Source organism: Psittacula echo (genome assembly GCF_963264785.1).
Source record: "Psittacula echo genome assembly, chromosome: Z".
Lineage (NCBI taxonomy): Eukaryota > Metazoa > Chordata > Aves > Psittaciformes > Psittacidae > Psittacula > Psittacula echo.
In genome coordinates this window covers 104,688,131-104,701,187 of record NC_137742.1, presented here as the reverse complement: position 1 = coordinate 104,701,187, position 13,057 = coordinate 104,688,131, and the positions used below count along the sequence as shown (strand labels likewise).

The following is a 13,057-nucleotide window of genomic DNA, read 5'->3' as shown; positions in this document are numbered from 1 at the left end:
ATCAGAAATAACCTGTTCCCCAGAAGGGTGGTAAGGCATGGGAACAGGTTGCCCAGGACAGTGGTAGAGACAAGGCCATCAATGATACAGGTTAGTGGTGGCCTTGGCAGTGCTGGGGTAAAGACTGGACTTGATGCTCTTAAAGGTCTCTTCCAACATGGTTGATTCTATGATTTCTAAGGGAACTGATCCACCAGTACTTCTAGATTGTTAACTTCCCCTCCTGCATTCGGGGATGGGTGTCCATACACCCACCAAACCACTTGCTGCTGGCCTGCAGGGGAACCCAGGACACAACACTGTGAGAAGGTGGGAGATCAGGAGTGCTGCCTTGTCACTGGGAGGACCAACAGCACAGGAACACCATGAGCAGGCTGCATCTCAGGCCAGCACCTACCTGACCCATTCCTAGACCACCAGGGTATCCCCGCAGGGCAAAGACGAGCCCACGGGCATACAGCACAGTGGGGTTTATTTTGTACAGCGCTCTAGGAAAACAACATACAGAGTTTCCATGGGGCCAGAGCGGTCTGTTCTGCTCTCAGGTGCCAAATTTCTTCTGTTGGGTGGGCAGAGGCAGCTGGGTCTTGATGTCCATGATGGGCCGCTCCACCATCACGAGGCACTTCTCATCCAGTAGATCCGCGAAGAGCAGGGGCTGTGGGGCACAGAAGGGACAGGAGATGAGAGCCAGGTCCCCTCTGCCTCAGCTTGCTGGGCTCAGCCACACAGAGCCAGCACTGGCTGGGGCTCCATGCCCATGAGATCACAGCAAATGGCTGTGCTGAGACAGGGACTGAGAGCTGCTCTGCTGCTCAGTGCCACCACAGCACTGGGAGCAACTGGGAACGAGTACAGGGAGGATCACAGGGACCACGGGCGCAGGGCACCCGCATCCTTGACACACACACACCCAGCAACACCATTACCTACCTGGAACTTCTTGCATATCTTAAAGGCGTGCAGCTGCTGCTGCCTGGCGCTCTCTGGGAGCTGCTTCAGGATGCACTGGTTCATCAGGAGGGCACTGTTGTCTGGCAGGGGCTATGAGGAGTGCACAGCACGTGTCAGCACTGCTCGGCTCACCAGTGCCACGCACTGCTCCCAGCAGGGACAGGTATCAACAGCCAAGGGATGTCTGTGACCTGGGAACAAACCCAGCCCTCTTGCTTGGGCACACAGGCTCACCAGGGACTTGTCGATGATGCAAAACATGTAGATATCGTGGAGCAGGATGTGCGAGGGGTTCCTGGGGTTGAAGGTGATGTGGGTGATGGGTGAGTCCCTCTCCAGCCAGACCTTGTGCAGCCCGCTCTTCTGCACTGTGCGGCTCCAGTCCGTGTACTGCTTCTCAGGAATGCTGAACTCAAACAACTGGAGAAGCAGGAGAGGGGAGATGGGGTGGCTCATGAGTCCTGGTCCTCTCTGGCTTCCCCCTCATGCTGGTGCATGGCAGCCCTGGCTCCAGCCATGCTGTGAGATAGACAGTGGGTCCCTGCTCCTGCCAGAGCTGCAGCTTTCTCATGGGACCAGAGAGCTTCAAGGCCAGGGGGAGACACAGGGAAGGGACTGAGGCCATGAGGGCTGGGACTGGGACAGCTCCTACCTGCTGGTCCGAGTAGGCAATAACAAGGTTGTTGGTGACGGGGTGGATGGCGAGAGCCGTCACTGCGCAGCTGTACATGGGCACCGTGCAGTGATGCTGCAAGGCAGGAGAACAACATGCTGACGGGAACACTCAAGGCTGCCTTCAACCCCCTTCACACACACACACCCCCAGCCCTGCTCCATGGTTAAAGCCATCCCTCTTCTGGGGAGGGGATCTACACACCAAGCCCACCATCACCCGGACCCCCAAGGCAGGAGGCAGCAGGGCCGTTACTGCAGCCACTCTCCAGCTCCTGCTCCTACCTTTAAGCGTTTCAGCTTGTAGATGTGGATTGCCCAGTCCCCACTGACTGCAGCCAGCCAGCGCCCATCTGCGCTCAGCGCCAGCAGGTAAACAGCCTCAGGGGACCCTGTGGAAGCACCATCACCAGATGTAACGGATGTTTGAGCCTGCAAAGAGCCCCAGACCTACCACCACGGGACATCCAGACCCATGTCTTCCCCCTGCCGATCTGCACCTTGCTCCCTACCTATAGAGCAGCACAAAGGGCAGAGGGGGAAGGACACACACACCACAGAGCAGGAAAAGGGGGATGCCCTCAGCCCTGCAGGGGAGGCACACAGCAGCCCAGCGACCCCCAGCACCTTCCAACCCCACCAGTTCCCCCCAACCCAAACCTGATGGTGGCCGAAGCGTGTGCAGGTGTCTGCAGCCCCCCGGCTCTAGGAGCAGGACGACGTGGACAGAACCTCGAGCGGAGGCAATGAAGAGGCTGCTGGAGTCAGAGGAGAACTGGAGCTGGTAGGCTGGGAGCAGCAGCTTTGACACTTTGGGGATCTTGAGACAGGAAGAAAGCAGCACTGGCAGCCATGTACCACTGCCACCCTCATCCCTGTGATAACACTGACCATGCCCCAACCCTGCAGCCATCCACCACCCGTCCCTGCAGCGGCGCGGCCCATCACTCTCCTCACCTTCTCAATTCGGACACCGTCATCTTCATAGTGCACCCGGTAGAGGTGGAAGCGAGAGGCAGTGGCATAGGTGACCCAACTGCCACAGGGCGAGATGCAGCTGCAGTAGATGTGCTCCGGGCCCTGGAAGTGCAGAGGGGCCAAACAGAGTTAGTGAGATCCCCGCAGCCAGGCAAATGGGGTCAGCTGTCAGAGGGAAAGCAGTGGGGTGCCCATAGCGGACCCCAAGCCCCAGCTCAGCCCTACCTTGCTCTTGAGCTGCACAAGGTGCTCAGGCATGCTGCTCAGGGGAAGGACGTCACCATCCTTTCCTGGGTCAGTAAGAAACCACACGGTACATCAGTGATGGTGGCAAAACCACACGGCTCTCCATCTCCAGGCTCCCCTCCCACAGGACCCAAACTGTGGGGCAACCACACCTGGGGATCATGGAGAGCAGCACCAAGGGAAAACCCACACCCTTCCCCAGCCTCCCCTAAGGCTGAACCCCCCAGGGCCTGGCCCAACTCCACTGGAAGCACAAGGAAGTCCTGGCATATGCCACACTGGGAATCACAGCCCTGCCCGGGGCCATCACCAGTGCAGGGCCATGTCAATGAAGGGACCTGAACTAAGCCACTCCTCTGCTGCCCAAGCAGCAGGACAGTTTGTGCCTGGAACCAAGCACAGGCTCTGCCACAGGGCTTGCATTGGAGAGCTGGGCCTTGCCACTCACCTGTGCCATTGGTGGAGCCAAGCCTCCAGAGCTCCAGGTGCTGGGAGAACTGGAAGAGGAGCAGCCGGGCTTCCCTGGCACAGGAGACAAGGCGTCGCTGCATGCAGAACAGACCGTCATGAACCCACAGCCTGGCACGAAGGGCTGGGCCAAAGCTGAAACGCCCTGGGGTGCCAGAGACTCCAGGGTGGGGGAGAGGAAGGACTTGGGTCCCATGGAATAGGAGCCTGGAGATGGAAAGCCAGCAGGACCAGCAAGACGAGCTTGCCAGCTTCTACACCCTTCGTGGCAGGAGCCTCCAGATGCGCCAGAGCCAGGGAGGGGACCCAGCAGGGCAGGGAGGACCAACCTTCTCCCACAGGAAGAGCCAGCCCTGCCAGTCTGCCTTGGCTCAGAGCAGCACTCACATGGGGGAAGGTGAATCTGCGGAGCGCTGCCTCATAGCCTTTGTCCTGCATCTTCTCCATCAGCGGGCGGATCACCAGCTGGGCATCCAGGCCTGGAAGCCAAGCACAGGTCAGGCAAAATAGGTCTGGGGGCAGGGAGACCCAAGCCCTCCTGGTTACCGCAGCCCGTCCTACCCCCAGAGATGAGAGCTGTCGAGCTGTGCGCCACAGCTCGCACGTCATGGGTGTGATAATGGAACGGCTTTGTCCGTATCCAGCGCTTCTCCTGACTGCTCAGCTTCACCGGCAGCAGCTGGAACTGGTATGTGGCCCCGGCTGAGGTACCCACGATGATGCTGTCTTCTTTCTGGTGAGAGAAACAGGGAAGGGGTTTATGGGTGCAGACTGGAAAGAAGGAGAAGGCACCTCTGGGAGGCAGACAGAGACCAGCAGCCTCACTCCCAGCCCCAAGGCACCAAGCCAGGGAGCTCCTGCCCCAGCACACCAAAGCCTGGGAATGACACAGGAGATTTGCTTACCTCTGACACAGCCAACGACAGAATGGCTGAGTTGCTGATGGTGTGGGAGTCCAGCAGTGTCCCTTGCTTCCAGTCCCAGAACTGCACCCTCCCGAAGGAGTCTGAGGTGACGACAGTGCCACTGGAAAGAAAAGCGATGCTCCACACGATGCACTCCTGCTTCACCTTCTGTACGTGGTAATTCACCATGATCCTCTGCACAGTATGGCCTGAGATAGGGGAAGGATGGTTTGGGGTGACAAAAGTTCACCTCCCAGTGCTTGACAGTCTCAGGGGCCAGGCCAGGCTCAGCTCCCAGGGCACAAGTTACCTGAACAGACATCAAGCACGCGGACACTGTCGATGGAGCCAGCTGCTATGTGAGTGTCCGACGGGTGCCAGGAGAGACACAGGATGCGGCCTGTGGGGAAGGAAGCTCCAGATGTTACCCTGTGGGCTCGCAGCCCCTTGGTCATCACCAGGATGGACAGGAAGGCCAGAGGAAAGACGCACTGAAGTGCTGAGCGCTCCCGGACTCACCTTTCCGCCTGTCCAGATTCTGCTCAAACTGGATCCCACCAGGTACAACTCGGAATAGCTTAACGGAGCCATCATCGCAGCCGATCTGCAGGAGGGTTGGGATCAGCCGCAGCGGGATGGGTGGACCCAAATCCTCATCCACTGCATCCTCCTCCGGAGCTGGCAGAGCCACCCCGGCCCCGATCCCAGTCCCAACCCCGGTGCACTCACCGCCAGCTGCGTGCCGCTGCTGTTGACCGCCATGCTCCAGATGGGCCCCCCGCAGCCATCCACGGAGCAAGCCACGCACAGCCCGGCCAGGTCGTACTCGGTGATCTCCCCGCCGAGCCCGGCCCCGAAGAGCCGGTCCCCAGCCCAGCACAGCGCTTCCACCGAGCGGGCCTCATGCCCGGGGATCACCTGGGGACGGACACCCGTTACCCGCTGCTCTCACCCCCGGTGCGGCGCGGCCCGGCCCCACGCCCTCACCTTCTCCTGGAAGTAGTTGGCGGCGAAGTTGTAAACCTCGACGGTGCCGTCGGTGCGGGCCAGGCCCAGGCGGTCGCTGCGGGGCTGCCAGGCGAGGCAGCGCACGCCCGCGGGCACCAGCCCGAAGAACCGCACCCGGTGCACCTCGAACTCCCCCATCGCGCTCCCGCCGCCCCCGTCCCCGGTCCTCCCCTGTCCCACACCGGCACCGGGCCGGGACCGCTCCGCCCCGCGCAGCCCCACGTGCGCTCGGCGCACCCGGAAACGGAACTGGTGAGGGAAGAGGAACCGGAAGCGGAGGAGCGGAGCGGCGGGAGATTCGGGCGCTACCGGGCGGCGGGTCCGGCCGGGCCGCGGGCGCGGGACCGGGGCGGGGGGAACAGGGGAGAGGAGCTGCCGGGGCTGGGCGGGGAGGGGCCGGTGGAGGCGGGAGGGCCTCGGGCTGCCCTGGCCTGACCCGGTCCCGCAGCCCCGGGGCCACTGGAGGGCACCAGCGCCCCGCGCAACCGCGGAGCGGCCCGACGGGGTGCAGGGCCCGGGACGTGGGTCTGGGAACGGGGGTCTGTGGGGCCCGGGGGCAGCCGCAGGGCCCGGGAGGGGGAGCCCGGTGCGGTGCGTACCGGGGAAAGGCCGGCCCGGTCCCGCCGCGCTGACCGTGTCTCAGGGCGCTTCGCAGGCCCCGCAGCATGGTGCAGATCGTCATCTCCAGGTGAGGCCCCGGGGCGTGCGGGTCCGGCACCGGGGCGCGGAGGGGGGGTAGGAGCCGTCGGGTGCAGCCACCGCGTGTCTCGCCCGCAGCGGCGGCGCCGGGGGCCTGGCGCAGTGGGTGCTGGTGGAGCTGCAGGGCGAGGTGGAGCCCCGGCAGAGCGGCGCGCTGGCGGGCAGCCTCCTTGGAGACCTGCACTACACCCGCGAGGTGAGGCAGCCGCGCCGTACCGAGGCTCGGCCCCCGCCGGGGGACAGGGACCCTGCTGCTCACCCTCACCCGCCGCCTCTCGCTGCTGTCCGCAGGGGGTACCCGTCCTCATCGTGGGCCATCACATCCTCTATGGGAAGGTGGTGCAGCTGGAGAAGCCCTTTGCTGTGCTGGTGAAGCGGGGAGCCGAGGAGCCCGGCGCCGCGGGGCCGGATACGTGTTACACCGTCACTGCCCTCATCAAAACCAAGCTCCTTTTCAAAACACGCCCCAAGCCCATCATCACCAACGTGCCCAAGAAAGTGTGAGGACCTGGACTGGTGGCCGTGAGCTCCAGGGCGATGCAGGGCTGGCATCTCCATCCTGTACAGAGGACTCCAAGGGCCACCTCATGGTGCAGGTCCTGCATCTGGGTGCCCAGAGCCCTTCCCAGGTCATTTGTACTGCCTGTAATGACTCAGTTTCTGAGAGCTGCCATGCTCTTGGGCACAAACCCAAGTGCCTTCCTAGGTGATACAGGTCCTGATGGGCAGAGACGTCCTCTGAGCCCAGGGGCTACCCTCAGGGCCTGGACTCAGCAGATCCCAGTGTGCTGCCAGCTCTGCCTGTCCCCCTGCCTGCGGCAGAGAGTGGCAGCGGGGCCCATCTGCTGATGTGTCCCCTCTAAAAGCACCTCTGTACCTATGGGGACATCTGGTGCTAGGCAGGGACTCGAGCCCCAGCTTCCCGTGAGCCAGGGCAGGGGACCAGGACCCTCACCCTCCACACACACACGCACACACCACCTTTCCTCGGTGCAAGTCTTTATTTTGACAAATCCATCAGGATATAAAAACAGATTTTTCCAAAATATGAAAGAAAAAAAAATAATAATCAACCGCGGGTTAAAAAATAAATAGATTTACAAACCATTTGCAGCAAGTCTGAATACCAAAGAGCTACAAAAGTCTCCTAAAAAACCTTGTATTAAATTAAACAAAACCATCTAAAAGCTCAATTGTAGAAAGGTTTTGAAGCCCTGAAAAAAAAAGAGGGCCCATGGGAGAGGACCGGGTGAATTCCCCAGGAAGGGGAGAGGTTGGGAACCTGCTCTTCCCCACCCTCCTCTGCATGCCAAAGCCCAAAACCCAGCGTCTCCCCACTGTCTAGACAAGGTGCCAGGAAGGCAGCAGGGTTGGTATGATGGGGCTGCAGTGACACTCTGGCCAAGCCACAGCCCCCAGTTTCCATGTGCTGGGATCCCCCCTTGGCTCTTTGGCAAAGCTAAAAGGAGGTACTGCCCTCCTGGGGCAGCCAGACCCCCAAAAGGGGCTGGAGGGAGCCGTGAGGGCTCCCCTGGGTACATGTCCACACATACAACAGCCGTGGGGCAGAGGCAGCACCAGCCAGTGGTGCTGGCACACGGTGCCACATGGGACCTTTTTGCCATAGCACCGTGGTGGTTGGACCATGAAATCCCCATAGAAAGCACCGAAGGGTGTAGGACACGGGTGGGGGAGCCTGGCCAGCAGTGCTCCACCTAGCACACCAGTATGGCACTGGTGGGGGGACATCTGTCACCCCTGCAGCACCAAGGCTGTGCCCAGCACGGTGCCAGGCAGCACCAGCTCGGTCTCTCCCCATTCAGCAGCCAGCTTTTGTACAGAAAAATTAATATATATGAAAAAACCCAAAACTGATAAAAGAAATAGCAAGACTTGATCAGAAACACAGCAGCAGGTTAGCTCAGCACTGCCCAGCACCAACAGCTCAGCACCTGCTGTGCTGGGCAAGGAGGGACCAGTGATGGTCACCCTGGCGCAGAGCCCCTGCCACAGTCAGACCTCAGCAAAAGCCAGCCCGCACTGCTCCTGCCGCTTGCCACAGCGCCGGGCAACGATGGCCATGTAGAGGGCAAACAGGCCCACCCAGTAACAGGCATAGAGGATGGCACCCGAGACCAGGAAGGCCACCTCGGTGTCACTGAAGAGGTCCTGGCTGTAGGCGGTGTAGGCCAGCCCGCCCAGCAGCACTGCTACCCACACCGACACGGGCAGAAGCCCCACGAAGTTAACCACGATGGTCCGGCGCCCTGATGTGCCCCAGCCAGACTTCTTGATGGTAGCGATGGCAAATATCTTGGCAGGCAGGAGGCTGGACATGTAGAGGAGGGCATAAAGGGACATGAAGATCATCTCAGCATTGCCCCGCAGGAAGCAGGCGTAGGTGGCTTTGATGATGCCCACCAGCTGCACCGTGAGCAGAAAGAGGAGGATGTTCCAGATGCGGCCGCGATAGAAAAGCTGGATGACAGTGGCAATGAGGAAGAAGGGGAAGAAGCCGGTCACCACAGACTCATAGGTCATCCAGAGGTGATGCTTATGGAACCACAGAGCATTGTAAAGCCACTCGCGGAAGTAGGACTTGCTCCAGCGGGTCTGCTGGTTGAGCCAGCGCAGGTAGCGGGTGGGAGTCTCCGTCAGGCACTTGGAGCGAGCCGTGTACTTGGTCTGGTAGCCCAGGCTGAGCACGCGGTTGGTGAGGTGCCGGTCATCCCCAAAGCTGCATTTACTGCCCAGGAAGGTCTGGTGATACCAGTCCTCAAGAAACTGCTGCAGCAGGGCATTGCGATACATGCCCAGGGGCCCACTGATGCACTGCACGCAGCCGAAGTAGGACTGGCAGGCGCGCTCCACGTTGAAGGCCATCCAGTACCGCACGCTGCTCAGGAAGGAGATCCACGAGTCGTACTTGTTCAGGATCTGGGGAAGGGATTGACATGAGCCCTGGTACTGCCGCATCTCCCCCCTCGCCACCCCAGGGTGCCCTCCCTAGCATGGGGGTACCTGCACATCGCCTCCGACGCCGCCAACGCGGGGGTCGGCCTCCAGGATGCGGAGCATCTCCGCGGTGCAGGCGGGGTCCAGCACCGTGTCTGAGTCACACACCTGGGGGCAGAGGGAACGTCGAGCCCCGCTCCCGCTGCACCCACGCACCGGCAGACAGCCCAGCCCGCAGCAGGGCAAGCCCGAGCCGCGGCCGGCAAGACCAGGCACAGCCCCAAGACCGGCACCGCTGCCCTGGGCCACCCAGCCCCACCATCGCCATGGGACCTGCCCCAGCCACCACCCCTCAACCATGCATGGGGACCTGGCACCCCACACCATGACTGCCCCACAGGGGATGCGCAGAGAGGTGATGCGAAACCCTCACGGGCAGGGCCTGACACCTCGGGCCAGCAGCAATTCACCTCCCAACCCCAGTGCTGCTGCCTTGCAGCCAGTGCATGGGGCTGGATCCAGCACCGGGCAGCAGGTGCTGCGATGGGCTCATGGAGCTGCTCCTGCTCCACCTGCAGCCCCTCTGCCTGGCCCCCACTTGCTGCCCGCATTCCCCTCGCCCACCCAGCCCATGTATCCACCTGGATATAGTCCACGGAGTCTCCGAGCGCCCGGAAGGCCGTGTACATCACCTCCCGCTTCCCACCCCACTTCTGGAGGATGCAGGAGTAGGTGGTGCTGCGCACCAGCGCCTGGACATGGGCCAGCCCTTCCTGCAGCCCGGCCTCTGTCTCTCCCTCGCCCCACGCATGGAAGTTACTCCTCCAGATGTAGCTGCCTGAATGCTCGGAGCCCATCACATCATGGAAGATGTCCAGCATGTAGGTGTCATCAGGGCCGTTTCCATCCACCACCATCACCACTTTGAGGTCAGGGAAGGCGATGCGCTTGATGGAGCGCAGGCACTTCTTCAGGTAGTCAGGATCCTCCTGGTAGGCAGCGATGCAGAGGGCCACTGAGCGCCCCAGCCGCACCGGCCGCCCCTCGTCCCGCATGCGCCGGTGCTCCAGGAAGGCAAAGAGGCTCTGAATGAAGAGATGAAGCCCCAGGATAGCCCCGTAGAGCCCGAAGGAGAGGTAGTGCTTCTCCGTATGGATGAACTGGTAGCCTGTGACGTAGGCAGCGAGGATGCCCCCCAGCACCGCCAAGGCAAAGAGGCTGGTCCCGACAACGCGCAGAGCTGTGGAGAGGCTCACTGGCATCTGGAGGGGGATCAGACAGTGTCAGGGCAGGGCGCAGGGGACAGTCCACAGCCAGACCCACTGCCTGGATCCCCAGGAGGGGAAAGCATGGGGATGCTGCTTATTTGCCGCCCCATGGCCACCCTGTCCCTCACCAGTTATCAGTTTGGGGGTGAGACCTTCCAGGTGGCTCCATGGAGTGGGGGTCCCAAGCATCCCACTGTACACGGTGCCTGCACCCACCACCAAGCCCCGTCCAACCCAGGAGGGGCTGCATCAGCTTCCAGGCAACCTCCAGGCTGGAGGACAGAGAAGGACACAGGGACATGGGAGCCCCGGGTTGTTCCCATGGGAGACACCCTGCCTGTGCGCGGCTCTCCCGCACCTTCCGGCAGCGGGGACCGGCAGCTCCCGGACCCCCAACCCGGTAAGGGTCGGGGCCCGGCAGCGGCGGGGACCGCAAAGCCGTACCGCAGGCATGGCCGGGGGGTGCGGGCAGGCGAAGGAGTGCGGGTAGGTGGGGGGGGGACGAACACGTGGGGGAAGGTGCAGGCAGGGGGTGCGGGCAGGGCACAGAGCCCTGGGCAGAGCCCTCCCCGGGGACCCCCGAGCTACCGACAGCGCCCCCCGGGCAGCCCCAGACCCTCCCCGGGCCCCGCAGCCTCCGGTACCGGCTCCGTGCTCCCGGTGCCGCCGCGGCCGCTCTCGCAGCGTGGGAGCACAGACGGAGGGTGGAAGAGTCGGGGCGCCCCGAGCCGGGGGAAGGAGGGACCGGGACTCACCGTGCTGGTGCCGGTGGTGCCGCTCGCCCCGGCTACCGCCGCCGCCGCCGCTGTGCACCCGGCCCGGCCCGTGCGGCCCCTTTATACCGCGGCGGGGCCGGCACCGCCCGTAGCCCGCGGGGGCTCCGCCCGGCACCGGCACCACCGGCACCGACACCGGCACCACCCACGGCACCGCCCGCAGACAGCGGAGACCCTGCCGGCACCGGCAGCACCTGGCACCGGCTCCAGCCCCGCACTGCGGGAGTGATGACCGGCACCGGCATCACCCGGCGCTGCGCTGCACCGACACCGGCAGCATCCGGCACAGGCGGCACGGCCACCGGCTCAGCGCCACGGGCCGGCCGCAGCTCCTCGTCTGAGCACGGCTGGGCACTCGCGGACACCTCAGCGGCCACCCCGGGACACCCCGTCCCCTGCCCCACTCTCGGGGCCCCTCTCATGACACCAGGGGTAACCTAAGTGTCACGTCCCCGCACCCCGGTGTCCCCGCAAGGCTGTGAACCCCCTAGGGGTGCCCAGGGCCTGCCCCACACCGTTCACTCTGTCCTGATGGCCAGCGGGTCCCAGGGCAGGACCAGGGTCACCCGGGAGACAGCAGCCCTGTGCTGGTGATACACAATGTCCCCACACCGTGCTGATGGCAGGGGACAACCAGCCCTGGGGGGACCATAAAGAGCCCAGAGGAGCTGCAGCCTCAGCTTTGAGCTCAAAACCAGTACGTTTGGGTTTTTCACCCTGATGTGGGCTGGGAGCTGGCTGTGAATTGGTGCTGTGATTCAGCCCTGACCCTTCTTCCCTTAGGATCTGGGGAAGTGGATCCCTCCTGCAGGAGCACCCCGGCCAAATGGCTGCCCTCAGCTGGAACCCCCAGCACCACTGCGATGCTGAACAGCAGTTCCCCACTGTAGGTGCTGAGCAGTGTCCAAAGTGAGTGGTGAGGAACCGGTGAGCCCATGAACACTGGGGAAGGGGCACAGACGCACCAGGACCCCCAGCACCACCAGTGGGGCTCCCAAGTGCCTGGGCTGAGCCGGGCGGCGATGGGACGTGGAGGTGTGAAACCCGGTGTGGATCAGACCTCGAGGGGTGGTGCCTGCACCATTGCTGCCAGGCGCATGCAGGGTGCTCATGGCTGCAGGCGGGGATCAGGGAAGGGAACGGGGAGGGGAACACCCTGCAGCCCTCCCCATACCTCTCGGCAGGGTCTCAGCCCCGGGGTTACCCCTTACCTTTCGTTATGCCCCTGGCAGCCGGGTGTCTGTCGCCGCTGCCGGCCGGGCTCTGGCCGCAGGAGCCCTGCCCGAGGTGGAAACCAAGCTCCCTCCTCCTGCAGCACAGCCACCCCGTTGTTCCCTGCGGCAGGACTGCCGGACGGCGCCCGCCCAGCCCCATCAAAAGAGACTTTTCATTCAGAATCCATCCCCTGCTGCTTGCGGCAGGCCCCGGGGAGGCTCAGTCCGTACGGCAGCATCGCGGCGTGCGCGGCACCGGCACCGGTGTGGGCTGGCAGCAGCGACAGCGAGGAGCGCGGGGCCGCAGACGCTCTCCGGTGAGGACAATGCGCTCCCGCTGCCCGAGCACACCCGCACGGCACTGCACGGCACGGCAAGGCGTGGGACCAGCGCACAGACACAGCCCGGCAACCCCAATCCTGCGGGGAACAGGGATGCTGCGCACCTCACACCATCCAGCACCGGTATCAGGTACCCGGGGCCGAGCACAGCGGGGCTGGGGCTGCTCAGTGCAAGGGAGACTCTGGGCTGGGCCCCTGAGGGCTCTGTGTTACCCCAGTCCCCAGCCCTGCTCCCCCCACCCAGTGGGTCCATGGTGCAGCAGTGGGGCCCATGGCTGCAGGGAGATGAGTGACACCGATATTGGGATGTCCCTGAGCACACGGGTGGTCCCAGCAGGGCACCCTGCAAGGGTCCCGTGGCCCCTGGCCACACTCCCAGCACACAGGCAGTCCTGGCATGGATGGGGCTCCTGGTGCCGCAGTGGAAGGGCCCCATCCTAAGACCTCACCATGAGAGAGACCCCAGGAACAGGCGCAGAAGGGCAGTGCCATGGCAGGGCCTTCCCCAGAGACACTGCAGAGGGGAATGGGTCCCACATGCAGCCCCACTCCCAGCACTGTGGCACCACCACC

At 63.3% G+C, this 13,057-nt stretch overlaps 3 protein-coding genes across 3 annotated transcripts; 1 reads left to right on the top strand and 2 right to left on the bottom strand.

Annotated features, from left to right (window-relative positions):
- Nucleotides 1–541: 541 nt before the first annotated feature.
- On the bottom strand, nt 542–5,369 carry UTP4 (UTP4 small subunit processome component; the record flags this gene model as incomplete). The annotated part of the gene is made up of 16 exons (XM_080637223.1): nt 542–658; nt 934–1,044; nt 1,189–1,374; nt 1,607–1,702; nt 1,912–2,018; nt 2,287–2,446; nt 2,584–2,706; nt 2,830–2,894; nt 3,299–3,395; nt 3,706–3,797; nt 3,880–4,051; nt 4,224–4,432; nt 4,534–4,623; nt 4,743–4,827; nt 4,953–5,141; nt 5,211–5,369. The coding sequence occupies 16 exons, from the start codon at nt 5,367–5,369 to the stop codon at nt 542–544; spliced, it is 2,058 nt and encodes a 685-aa protein (XP_080493349.1).
- A 370-nt stretch (nt 5,370–5,739) lies between these two features.
- Nucleotides 5,740–7,244, top strand: CHTF8 (chromosome transmission fidelity factor 8). The gene is made up of 3 exons (XM_080638059.1): nt 5,740–5,919; nt 6,009–6,126; nt 6,222–7,244. Exons 1-3 carry the CDS (start codon nt 5,897–5,899, stop codon nt 6,432–6,434), a joined length of 354 nt encoding a protein of 117 aa, XP_080494185.1. The 5' UTR covers nt 5,740–5,896; the 3' UTR covers nt 6,435–7,244.
- Nucleotides 7,245–7,943: 699 nt separating this feature from the next.
- On the bottom strand, nt 7,944–10,147 carry HAS3 (hyaluronan synthase 3; the record flags this gene model as incomplete). Its single annotated transcript, XM_080636785.1, has 3 exons — nt 7,944–8,867; nt 8,952–9,053; nt 9,527–10,147. 3 exons carry the CDS (start codon nt 10,145–10,147, stop codon nt 7,944–7,946), a joined length of 1,647 nt encoding a protein of 548 aa, XP_080492911.1.
- Between the last annotated feature and the right edge of the window lie 2,910 nt (nt 10,148–13,057).